The 12532-nt window shown below is 38.8% G+C and overlaps 1 protein-coding gene across 1 annotated transcript in view; it reads right to left on the bottom strand.

Annotated features, from left to right (window-relative positions):
* The window catches only part of srpx (sushi-repeat containing protein X-linked), a 29143-nt gene extending 24459 nt beyond the window's left edge, over positions 1–4684 (bottom strand). The window contains exon 1 of the mRNA XM_084724614.1: positions 4530–4684. Within this exon, the coding sequence (XP_084580740.1) occupies positions 4530–4593 (64 nt within the window). The 5' untranslated portion in view covers positions 4594–4684. The remainder of the gene's footprint in view (positions 1–4529) is intronic.
* Positions 4685–12532: the final 7848 nt, after the last annotated feature.

The raw sequence follows: 12532 nt of genomic DNA, 5'->3' as shown, positions 1-12532 counted from the left end.
AAAATGAGAGCTGATATTCCAATTAGCTTTTCACTGCAGGTCTGTAATACAAACTGTTATCATTATATGTGGTAAATGTTGAAATATACCTACAGGCTGACAGAAAACAGAGCAGAAGAAAGCAGAAAATAAAATGGGATGTCATTCCTTCATCGCTCAATTCAACACGCGTTGATTACATAGTTACATAATTCCTTTTAGAGCACTGATGATTTCCGGCCCAATTAAACAGTGTACCAACACGTCTGCTGCTGGTTCTTTAATCACATCAGCAGAACAACTGCTGCTGCTGGTTCTTTTTTAATCTCCATTAACACTTCACAGTAAGGTACAAATGTCAAGCAATTACAGTTACGTGCCAGAATACGTAGTATCTTATCTTATTAGTATCTTATAACAGTCTCTGGTTTGTGTCATTAACTAAAAGGCTCAGCAGCTACTTGTCAGTTGCGTAGGCTGAAGAACATTACCTGAGAGACACTAAAAAGAGTAATAGTTGTTAGCAGCAGAGTTAATTGGGAATGATTCACTTAGAAAGTGTTCAGTATGCTGATTCACAGTTAGAAACTCATTACTGCACACGGTGGTATTGATATAGTAGTTATTTGTCTCTTGAACCTGCATGAACCAGTATTTTTGGACTAAGAATGAATTTAATGACAATGGGTGATGTGAAAGGAAGGGTTGCAAATATTGTGCATTTTCCTCAACCGATAGTGGAAAATATTAACAACTGGTTTCTCAAGTAATCATTTATGTTATATAAGATACAAAACACACTTTTTCTCTTTTGTTCCATTGTAAGTTTCCGTTTCCTTATTCAACAAATGCCTCCGCCGGGCAAAACAAAGTAAAAATGAGAAATGGATGAATTATTGATTAATCATTAACATGTCTTCTAAAGGCTCTCCCACAGTGAGTTATCACCTGACTCTGTAGTTCCCCTCAGCTCAACATCTACATTTTAGCATCTTTTAGCTCATTGATTTGGTTCTCAAGCCCTCACACTGAACATCGTGAAATGGTGGCAGTTTGTTTAGGTTTGGGCATGATAAACTACTTGGTTAGGTTTAGGAAAAGGTCATGAGTTAGGAAAGTCATATAGGTAACATAATTTAAGCGACTTAATATTTAAAGGGATAGTTCGGATTATTTGAAATGGGGTTGTATGAGGTACTTATCTATAGTCAGTGCATCTACAGTGGATGGCAATTGATAAGCCTCTAGTTTACAGTTTAGCCACAAGAAATGTCCACCTAAAAAAAATCAATATCAGTTTAAGTGTACGCTATGTTCTGAATATTTTCACTATATTACCTTACCCTGCGACAGCTTTTTCCGACGGGAAAGCAATATCACATACCTCAAATATCACTCTTTTCAGACCAACCAGACTCCACTGACAAAATCAGTCATTTTACCACACAGAACACAAGAGTTGCTGTGTTGTGACTTTGGTGTTTTAAAAAGTTACTTCAGATTCATCAAAGTCACACAACAACAAAAACAAACTCACAAATTAAGACAGTGGCAGACCAGCGACTCCTGTAATCTACGAGGTAAAATTACTTAAAAATTTTGTCTGTGGAGTCTGGTTTGGAGACAGCGATATTTAGCTAAAGTAAAGGTGGTTTCTTGTTGAAAAAGGCTACAGTGAAAATATTCTTACTACAGTGTCCACTTAAACTGAGGATTGATTTTTCTATGTGACTAAAATAAGTTTTGCTGCTGACCCTGTCCACAGCAGTGCAGCTTCCTACACCGATACTCCTGCTGCTTTTCTAAACTGCGGCATGTCGACCACCATTTAGATGGGCCTTTTTTGAAGTAAGATGGATTGCTATGAAATTTGGAGACCATGTATCCTAATGACCTGGTCCTGCGATGCCCTGATTCTTCCCACAGCGCCACCATGAAGTTAACATTTCTGCCTCTTGTTAATTTCCGTGCAGCGACTTGGATGCCTCTCCTCTGACCAAACATGGTGTAGCTGTCGGCATTTAGCCAGTTAGAAGCAGCACTTGAGAACACTAACTACTACTTATCTTTTCATTAATTAACAGTTAGTTTCTGATTTGCTTCTCTGGCTTCCCTTTGTAACGCTTTAGGATGTATCTTGCTGTTAAGTGTTGCTCCTCTTTCTGGCAGAGATACAACTGAACACTTATTAGAGCGCTTGTTCTCAAGTGATGTTGCCTGCTGGCATTTCTCCAAGTTACTCCCCGTGTGTGGAGGATGTATCTGCCCCACACTCACATCAGCACGAGAATCATCATGGAAAATGTGATCAGGCTTTTACGAATGCTTCCTGTAGCCGGGTTTAACTGTACGAAGTGGCGCAGAACATGAGCCAAGTTTTAAGATTTCCAGAGCCCAGAGGGTGAAAAAGCAATTTCTTTAAAAAAAGAAAGAAAAAAAAAACTCCACATGTCAAGGATTTCATTCTGGTACCCTGCCACATGATTTCGAGGCATGCTCACTCAACTGATAAATGGGTTAATTGACCACCAGAACAAACACAAACACACCCCTGTAAAATAAACTCCTCATATATGCACACACACACACACACACACACAGAGACACACAAGTACAGACCAGAGTCCTCTCTGTCAGCTCGACAGGCAGTTTTTAGTCCGTCAGTGTAAATCTGCTCTGCAGCTTGCATTCATGTTTCAGCCTGTATGATCATACAGCAGCAGTGGTGAGCCACTCTCAAACCATCTACAGGCACATAGCCACTGTGACTGCACACACACACACACACACACACACACACACACACACACACACACACACACACACAGAAAATTCATCCAGTCTTGAGCTTTGAAGTAATTTCAGCTCCTCACTGCAGGCTACAGGCCCTGCTCTGTCTGGCTCCATCTATCTGGAGAGTCTGAATGTTTTCTCATGTTGAATGCAATAAGTCAGTGTGCGACTGCAACTAACCATTAGTTTCATAATAGTCTGACACTCAGGCTGTACAATTAATCGAAATGTTATCGAAACTGCAGTACAGCCAAGTGCAACATTCAAATCACTGAAGCCATAATTTATTGATAAAGAAGTGATGTGTGTCAGAACAGCACTATAATGGAGTACTGTAGCGCTACAGAGATGCCACAGCCCATAAATCGTGTTCATGTTTGTTTGGTGCAAATATCACATCTTCATGACGTATAACTTTATAATTCTGACCAATATTTTGTCAGTTAATTGTTTCTATAAAAGTTGGCAAAATATTGCAAAATGTCCATCACATTTAGTCTTAGGTGACATCATTAAATGGCTTGTTTTGTCCAACAAAAGAGTCCAAAACCCAACAATACTCAATTTACAATGATATAAAACAAACCAAAAACAGCTAATTTTCACATTAGAGATGAGATTTTTTTTAAAGGTGGGAGGCAGACCTCCCAAGGGGAGTGTCAGACAGTTTCAGGGGAGGCTCAGTGAACAGAAGTGACAAATATTACATTATTTATCTATATGAATTACTTATGAACTTATGAATCTAAACAACTGAATGAAGGAGTATCTTTTTCCAAGTTTTGAATGGGGTGAGAACCACAGTCTCAGACTTAGAAGACCCCTGATAACACAGGGCTCAACAGTGAGAAAAGATTTTCAGCCTTTCTCTGTTTATTACCATATTAAACAGAATATCTTTGGATTTCAGTCTGAAAACATTTATATGTATCATTTTGGACTTTCAGAAACTGGAATGGACATTTTTCTCTGTTTTCTTATATTTCATAAACATTGTATCCCAGATTAAACATGACAGCTTGCTTAAGTTTTTGTCATTTGCTAACCACTAATAAAGAAAACAGGACTACAGCAGCAGATTTCTGACCTACTTACCTGACTGAGCAAGTGAAAAAAAAAACATTAACTGTCAATAATTTTCTGATAATCGACTCATCATTTAATCGACTGGTCGTTGCAGCTCTACTTCAGTGTGTGTGTGTGTGTGTGTGTGTGTGTGTAAATCCTTCTGTGTTTGCTCAACGCCAGGACAGAAACTCATCAGTAAAAGCACTGTAAATTCTTCCAGACAGACCAGCTCCCACAAGATGTGAAACTCCTTTGCAGTGGTTTAATTCAAAGAGTTAATGAATAAGTCGCTCTGAGCAAAGCGTTAAAAGAAAAGAGAAAGAAAATCAAACTTAAGACTACAGTTGCAGGGATTTCATTAGAGCCACAGGCTGAGCTCTGTGCAGAGAAACGTCCCCCAGATGCACACTGTACTCCCCCCGCTTTCCACCCCCTCCACGTAAACACAACGCGGTTCACCATAAACCAGCGGTGAGGATAAGGAGCCTCAAATGCATCATGCGCAAAGAGCGACGCACAAAAAACTTCAGCGCACACCCTTTAATCTAAATCCAGCCGCAGAACTGTGATATATCTCTTACTTTTCCTCCAGTCTGAAGACAATCTGCTCGATTATTTCACCTCTCTGGTCCCGGCAGGGTTAATCCTGCTGTCAAGAGAGGTGAATGAGGGCCTTTGTGAGTCCTTACCTTCATAACCGGAGCAGAGGCAGAGCTGGACAAACAGGAGCACTGTCAGCGGCCACATGTCCATATTGAGAGATGCGGGACGGACGCGCGGCTCCTCGACATGTGAAGGGGAAGCTCGCAGGAAAACTTCCAGCGCATTCCTGCTTTCCAAAGGCCCGCCTCTTGCTCCAGAAACAAGGGAGGATTCTCCTAATACAGTCAGGCCACGGCCACCGGCGCGAGCAGGCTGTGCCAACCCCCGTGGGTCAACTGTGACATGTACTCGATTATCACCACATGAGACTGAACCAACAGAAACCAACACAGCTCCCCCTGACCTCATTTATACTCTGCAGTGGTCAATCACTTACATAAGGACACTTCTGAGGTGTTTGTGCTTTACTTATCCATACAGTTCTCTACACGCAAAACATAAACTTCCAGGAAAATACTATGCAATGATGAAACCAGTTGTTTCCAATCTGAGTGCTGGGACCCCACAAATGAGTGGCAAGATAAATCTAAGGGGTCGCAAAAGTATTTTCTTAGTTTTCTTCAGTTTTTTTCTTTTATATGTGTGAATGAGTTTTTCACCTTCTCAGTGGTCTTTAAAAATCCTACAAATCAAAGCGACAAAGGCCCCTGTGGACATAAGCAGTAGTGTTTCCATTGCCATGACCACAACATATAACGTGAACAATGAAACCATCTCCTTCTCCCTTTTAACTGACTAACATAAAGCCTTTAAAAAGCTGCATGCACATTTTGGCAACAGAAGTAGTGGTCTACTCTAGTCACCCAGAGGAGTTATCATGCTGCAAATATTTGATTAGATGTATTACCAGCATCAAAATCACCAATATGTCTGGTTGTTGTGTACATCAACTTAACTCAAGTTGCACAAGATTCCAACAGGATCACAGCTGGTGGGGTCTGTGGCTGCAAGCTATTAAACATCTTGCCTGGACTAAGGACATGATCAGAACTGCTCATGTTTGCAGTGTCCATGGTCAAGCTGCTGTCGTCCGCCGTACTTCTATTGTGATACTGCGTGTGCAGCTTGCTCATTGTTTAGAAAGGTCTATACTACTCACTATACTAAAATGTAAACACAGGCTGGTTTGATCTGATTTCACAGAGAATCTGACACAGTGGCAGTTTTAAACTGAAACTGGTTCATAACTAGTTACAAACTCCTTGTAGTAGGTTTAAATAGCCTGAAAAGGAAAACTGCTCTTTGGTTGAACTGCATGTCCACACTGAGATGACAACCTGTTACATGGGTTTACATGGAGTCTTTAGTATTCATGTGGTGTCAGCATATGCTGAAAAATTAGTTATTGACTGGGAAAATTCATGTGAATGCCCCCTCAAGTCAGAACGACAATTCAAAGAGTTGCCAAAAAATCTGGTACGACTTGCTGGGTTGCATCATACACAGAAATATGGTATTTTGTAGTAGTTTTTTTTTTTGCTCAAATGCAAATTTTGATATGGTATTAGGTTGTAACCGTTAGTTGTTGTCCATGTAGAGAGACCTACACTAGTTAGAAAAGTTAATTAGTATTACTGGAAAACAGGTCAGGTCAGGCAGTTTTAGGGAATGCACTTGTATAGCACCAAGTCTGAGAGTAAATCATGTTGTAATAGAGCTTCAAGCTGTTGCAGCATACTTGGATCAATAGAGGGCGCTAGGGCGCCGCCCCACCTCTCTCCACCCCTTAAAACTTCAGTGAAGAAGACTGAATTACTTTAAAATTTATACTGTATATTTCTCTAGATGAGCAGTGACAATAATGTGTAGGTAGTGAGTAAAATGTATCATCTGCACTAAAATGTGCTGTTAAAAATGTTATACGATGTCTGAAGTTACGGACAGGTCACGTGTTTCCGACTTGGGATACAATTTTTTCGCTATAAATTGTACATGCGCAGTTCGATCCTCTCAATACAATAGATAGGAGCTTGGTGGGGCGCAAAGAACCTGCGCCCGTTTACACATGTCAACCTGTGGGTGGCAGCAGAGAGCGACTGGCTCGATCTACATCTGATAATTACTACAGTAGAGTGAGATGAGCTGCTAGCTTGAGGAATTTAGCGTCAGCTGCTACAACAGAGACAGAAAATCCGTGAAGTTACTATAAACAAGGTGTTTCGAGAGGAGAACATTAGAAGAGAAGCTGAGAGTTAAAGAACCTGATCAGCTGACGTCATAAAGCAACAACAATCAGAGGAAGATGATCAACTCTGTGGAGAACATAGTGACAGTGGAACTCAGTCTAACACTGGGACCAGGTGATCTTCAGACAGGTGAGCTGTGCTGGATAAACTGTTCACATCATTTAGTTCAGTAAAAACACTAAAACAAACTGTGACAATACTTCACTACAAGTAAAAGTCCTGTAGTCAAAACCTCACTTGAGTAAAAGTATGTAAACATTATCAGCTGTTATCAGTATGAAAAGTAAAAGTAACCACTGTGCAGTAAAATGTTTCCTGTCAGTAACTAGTAACTGTACCTGTCAGGTAAATGTAGTGGACTAAAAAAGTTAAGTAGAATTATAAAGTAATATAATATGGATGTAATGTGAAATTAGACTTAGGTAAAGTACTTGAGTAAATGTACTTAGTTACATTCCCCCACTGGAGATGACAGAAGCTGAATGTGTGGTTCTGGTCTTTTACAAACTTTTAAATATTCGCTGTTTTATGCGTATTTTAAAAGTGGATGACACACCTTTATATAAACCTGTCAGAGACATTTAACCACAGAGTTGCTGAAACATTCATGTCTCTCAGAGGGAATTTATGTACAAAAAGTCAATTTTAAGCAATAAGATGTCAATTTTTTTTAAATAATTTTATTTATATATTCTTAAATCTTGTTATTTTCTAATAGGTTTTAGTGTGTTATAATTCTCTCCCATTGTCTGAAGGTTTGTGGTATCAGATTTCTTTCATACTTATTGAGGTAGTTTCTGCTCACTTTAGTCTTTCAGTATAAATTGTAAAATAAAATATAATTATATAAAGGATTTGCACAAATTGAAGTACCTTAACTTACCTTAACAAAGCAAGTTCCATTAGGTTATAAAACACGTTTATTTAGTTCTGCAAGTACAAATAAAGGTCTTTTTCATACGTTAAAATACTCTGGTGCGATACTTTAAGATGTTTGCCTGATTTTTACTATATAGCCCCCCTGGAGAAAAAATCACCAGACGCCACTGAGAATGACGTACCAACTTGGAAAATAGGATCATCTGTAGAGCACGTGAATGCAACATAAGCTGAGGCGTCATGATTTCAACAACTACCCAAACTAACCAACAGCACACAGTGTAGTTAAAAATCAAGTTTTTCCACCACTGTCCTTGTGATATACTACTCTTGGACTGTATTTATGAGGTTTCAGCATTTAAAATCATTGCTTTTGATCTGGCTTAAAAAACTCCCTCCTTCTCAAACATACAGCGCACTTAACCTGTAAATTACTGCAGGGATTTTGTTACTGTGAATGCCAAGGTGAGGTTTAATTATGGTGCAGAATGTACCACCTGAACATTTGACAGCTACAGTTCATTTAGAGAGCTCAGGAAGCGTATAATCAAATTAACCAAAGGTAATAATGTAACAGTATGTGGGAAGAAACAAGGCACTCTCAGCATTACAAATACATTTATAAGGTCGTGAAGAACAAAATTAAAAACAAATCGAACAAACGGTGCGGTGGCAACTGTTTAATGACATGTTGCAATCAAGCATGATCAGTATTTCCGACAGTGTGTGTGAATCATGCATATATTTTTAAAGGATCAGTATTCTGTTTGTCTTAATATCAACTTTCCACCATTTCCCTTGTGATATGCTATAAACTAGAAAATTCATCCCATGTCACAATAAAAGGTGTAAATTCAGCAAATAAAGAGGTAAGCAAGATATGAATGACACATTGTTACCTGGATGACTGAGATATAATGAATATGAAATGAACTGTTTCTTTTCATGCATGTTTCTCATTTGTTTCTGCTTGATGAGCATCACCAGTTTTTTTTCTTCCCTATCAAACGTGAATACATCTCAGACCACTTTTCTATCTTTATTGTTCTCAAACAAATCGGAAGCCTTTTACATAGCAGACATTTTGACATATCGTGGCAGTGAAGGCACAGGTTGAACAGCGATTGTTGCAACACAATGCAATAAATGCAAATTATAATCTTCTTACTTCTGAAAAAGGGTCTTGTTTTCTAGGAGAACAAGCACTCTGTTGCAAAGGACTTTAACAGTCTGCATTTTTTTTGTTAATCTCTTTTAATCCAGAGGAAATTAAACACATTTACTGGTCGCACAAGGATGCTTGACAAAGATTTTGCCATAAAATAATAGTGGGGGTCTTTATTAACATTTTCAGCCACTGCATATTGTTCATCACACATTAAAAGAAACAGTACATGGTCCATGTTGCACCAAACGCTCATACAGTACTGTATTTGGGTTGACCCACATAGGGATCTTCACTCGACTCTTTTATCCCAGAAACTGTTCAATATCTCTTTTCTCTGCTTCACACACACAGACACACACACACACACACACATCACCACCACCAACAACAACAACCACAACATCAGTGAAGCACATTAAAAACACAGTGGAAAGATTTTTCAGTTTGGGGTAGAGTTTACTTTCAGTTTTCCTAATGATGTGAACACTTTACAGGAAGTCAAGTTGGATGTAGTTGTTTCCTAGCAACCATATTCTGATGAAATGTTCTATAGTAACAGGGTTTGAAACAGAGGGGAGCTAAAAGGAGCTCAGCTCCCCAGAAAGAAACATGAGCTCCCCACAAAGCCTCATTTAAGAAATTTAGGGGAAACTTTAATATATCTAAATTTTTGCTGCCACTTTTATTCTGTATAAACTTAGATTTCCTTGTATACAGATGTATTTAAGGGTGTGATGAATCTCCAAATCCACGGTTCAATTTGACTTTTGATTTTAAGGTCATTTAATTCAATTTAAACTTTTTTTTAGCACTGACACCTGACTAGTCTTGATTTGTCAAGATCAATAGATCATTGGTTTTATGGCCTGTTATTTACATTCTCAGTTCCTTCTTTAAAGCTACTACATGAAACTTTCATATTTTGTTGATCCCCCTGTGGACAAAAGCTGTAGTGTTTCCACCATAATAACCACAAAATGTAAAATAAGAGGTAAAATTATCTGAAGAAAAATCTCCTCCCGGTACTTTTTAATTGGCTGACATACTACTCACTGTCACTTTGCCTGGGAAAATGTAAAAACCTGAATTCATGGAGAATCTGGCCCGGTGGCGGGCATCAAGAACAATTACATAGACCCATCTTCTCACTGATGGTCCTGTTTGCTTATGTTGATCATATAGAAGCATCCATATTTAATTGAGACTGTTTCATAACCAGTTAAAAAACTCTTTGTTGTAGCTTCAAACAAATTGTCTTTATGGTATCGAGTGTGATTTTTTGAATTTCACGTTATAACTAGACACATAGTGTATTCTTATAACAACAAAGGTTTCTTGGTATATATTTTTCTAGTGTGTCAGGAATACGCTGCTCTATAAATATTCACTGTATAAAATGAAATACCATAGTATTCAGATATGCACATGCATGTTTACAGTATGCGGACACTGTGTAGCAGCGCTATTGTAATACTTCTTTGGTCCCAGGGACCAGAGGGAGGAGAGTTTTTATAGTAGATCAATCCTGGCTTGTCATTTGCATTGCAATCTTTTATTGTGCTTCATAAGAGCTTTACACAGACGACTTACACACACACACACACACAGCAGGAAAGCTGGGTGAAAGTAGAGAGCTGTTAAAAGACTAATCAGTGTTTAATTTTCCTCTCCCTAAGCTTGAGGTTGGGTTGTACGCTCTGTGTAGTGCGTGAGGAGGCGAGTCCACACATGAAGGTGGTGAAGTGTTCTTTGTCTTGACAGGAAACAGAAAAGGGAGGCGTGTGTGTGTGTGTGTGGCGAAGTGACTGTGAGACGATTCTCCTGAGCTGTAATTACATGTGGGTTCCACCGACCATTAACGACTGCTTCATCATGAAATGTTTCTCTCCAGTCGGGTGAAGAAAGGGTTAACTGACTCCATCTTTGCTCCCCTGTCTTGACACTGATGCGGTGTCACAGCCAATGATTTCGGATTAAGATTGTCTCTGGGTTTTGTTGTGTTTAACTGTTGTTTACACAGGCTTACACTTGGCTGGTATTCTCTTTGGAGTGCATTTTTGAGAATTTTCTAAAATCATTGTTTTCGATCCAGCTAAAAACTGCCTCCTATCCAAACATACAGTGCACTTAAACAGTATGAAATAACTGCAGGGATTTTGTCACCATAAAAGAAGTAAATAGCCCAGAAACACATTACTGAGGTTGAATTTTGCTGCAGAACGTACAATCTGAACATTTGACTGCCACAGTTCATTTGGAGGGCTAATAATGTAGCAGTATGTGAGCAGAAATGAGGCACTCACAGCAGCACAAATTATGTACACGAGGCCATGAAGAACAAAATCCAACAAATGGTGAGGGGGCAACTGTTTATTGGCATTTTGCAATCGAGTATGATAAGTATTTTTCCTATGATTTGTCTGGATTGCGGTAACATTTTTATAGGATAAGTCTGGTGGGATTGTGTTTATCTTACTGAAAACAAATCTGATTGAAAAGACCAAAACCAATAACCACTAAGTATTGCCTGTCTAGTCAAAACACGATAAAGATAAAAGAGATGTCGGCTGATTTCATACATCAAAGTCTGTTTACAGATCTTGGGTAGTATAGTTGAATATGTGAAAAAAAAGTTGCATGCATCCTTTTTGCGGCTCCACAGAGAACTGCTTGAAGTCTGATAAATTGCCAGTTTGGTCTGGAGTTTGAAAATGCAAAAAAATCTAGAGACGTGGAGTTTGAAATAAGTGAGTATACCAGATCTTTGCACTCCTCATCTCTGCCTCAGGCGCCAGAATTTAAAATTATATTTTTAACACACATTTCACCTTTAACAACTATTGAACATCCTGCGATTTGAAAATTGCATTAGACCACATCGTGATACAATTTTGATAAATTGTTCAGTTCTAATCCTAACAGTATCCAGATTTCTGATCACCATGTGTGCAGTTGATCTCTTGATTTGTCATCATCTCAACCACTCTGTTCTGTACCATCAAAGGATGTTCAGAAACTCAGATAACATGTTTACAACAAAACATAAGGCCTTATCCAGGTTTCTGAAACTAGCATGTGATGTTTACACGTGCAAAACAGAATCAGAATACTTGACTCGTATGAAAGCATGAATAAAATTATATGGATATATAGGGCTGCCCTAAAGACTTTAGACTGACAGTAGAGACCGGTGTGGTTCTAATTGTTTCCACACAGTTTTAGCAACGAGAGCTGAAATAAACATTTAGAGACTGACTTGTGAGTCTTTCAAAAGATGACATCTCAAGCAGCAGCCTTGGATTCTTCTAATTTCTCTCGTCTTTGCAGAATTTTGTGGACCCAGCCCTCCTGGCTGTCTTTTTGTTTCTTTGTGTAACACTCACTGGTTGTCCTATCCAGGATATTTTGGCTTCAGTCGCGCGCAGTGGGAGGAAGTGAAGCAGCGTCCATCTTCATTATGGCAATCGTTTTGACAAGGACAAACAACGGATGGAATAAAAAAATAATATTTCTGGTTCTGCTGCATTGATTTTTATCTTTTTTTTTAAAAACAACATCAATCAGAGCTGGGCAGCGTTATAGGACTTCAATGCCGAATCTGTGGCAAACTCTGCTGCTGTGAAACTCACTGGCACACCATATGTGTATTAATCCACAACAAAAAACAGTCCCTAACAAACAGACTTCAATCTCTATAACTTCAGTCAAGTTTGTGAAAAACTGCAGTGCCCAGGAGATAAGTGAGAAAAAAAATAAATTCTTATATCTGTGACACATTTTTAAAAATTAATGTGTT

The sequence above is a fragment of the Lutjanus erythropterus genome, chromosome 8 (genome assembly GCF_056507025.1).
Source record: "Lutjanus erythropterus isolate fLutEry1 chromosome 8, fLutEry1.hap2, whole genome shotgun sequence".
NCBI lineage: Eukaryota > Metazoa > Chordata > Actinopteri > Lutjaniformes > Lutjanidae > Lutjanus > Lutjanus erythropterus.
Note: the sequence above shows the minus strand (reverse complement) of the source record. Positions and strands in the feature narration are given on the sequence as shown.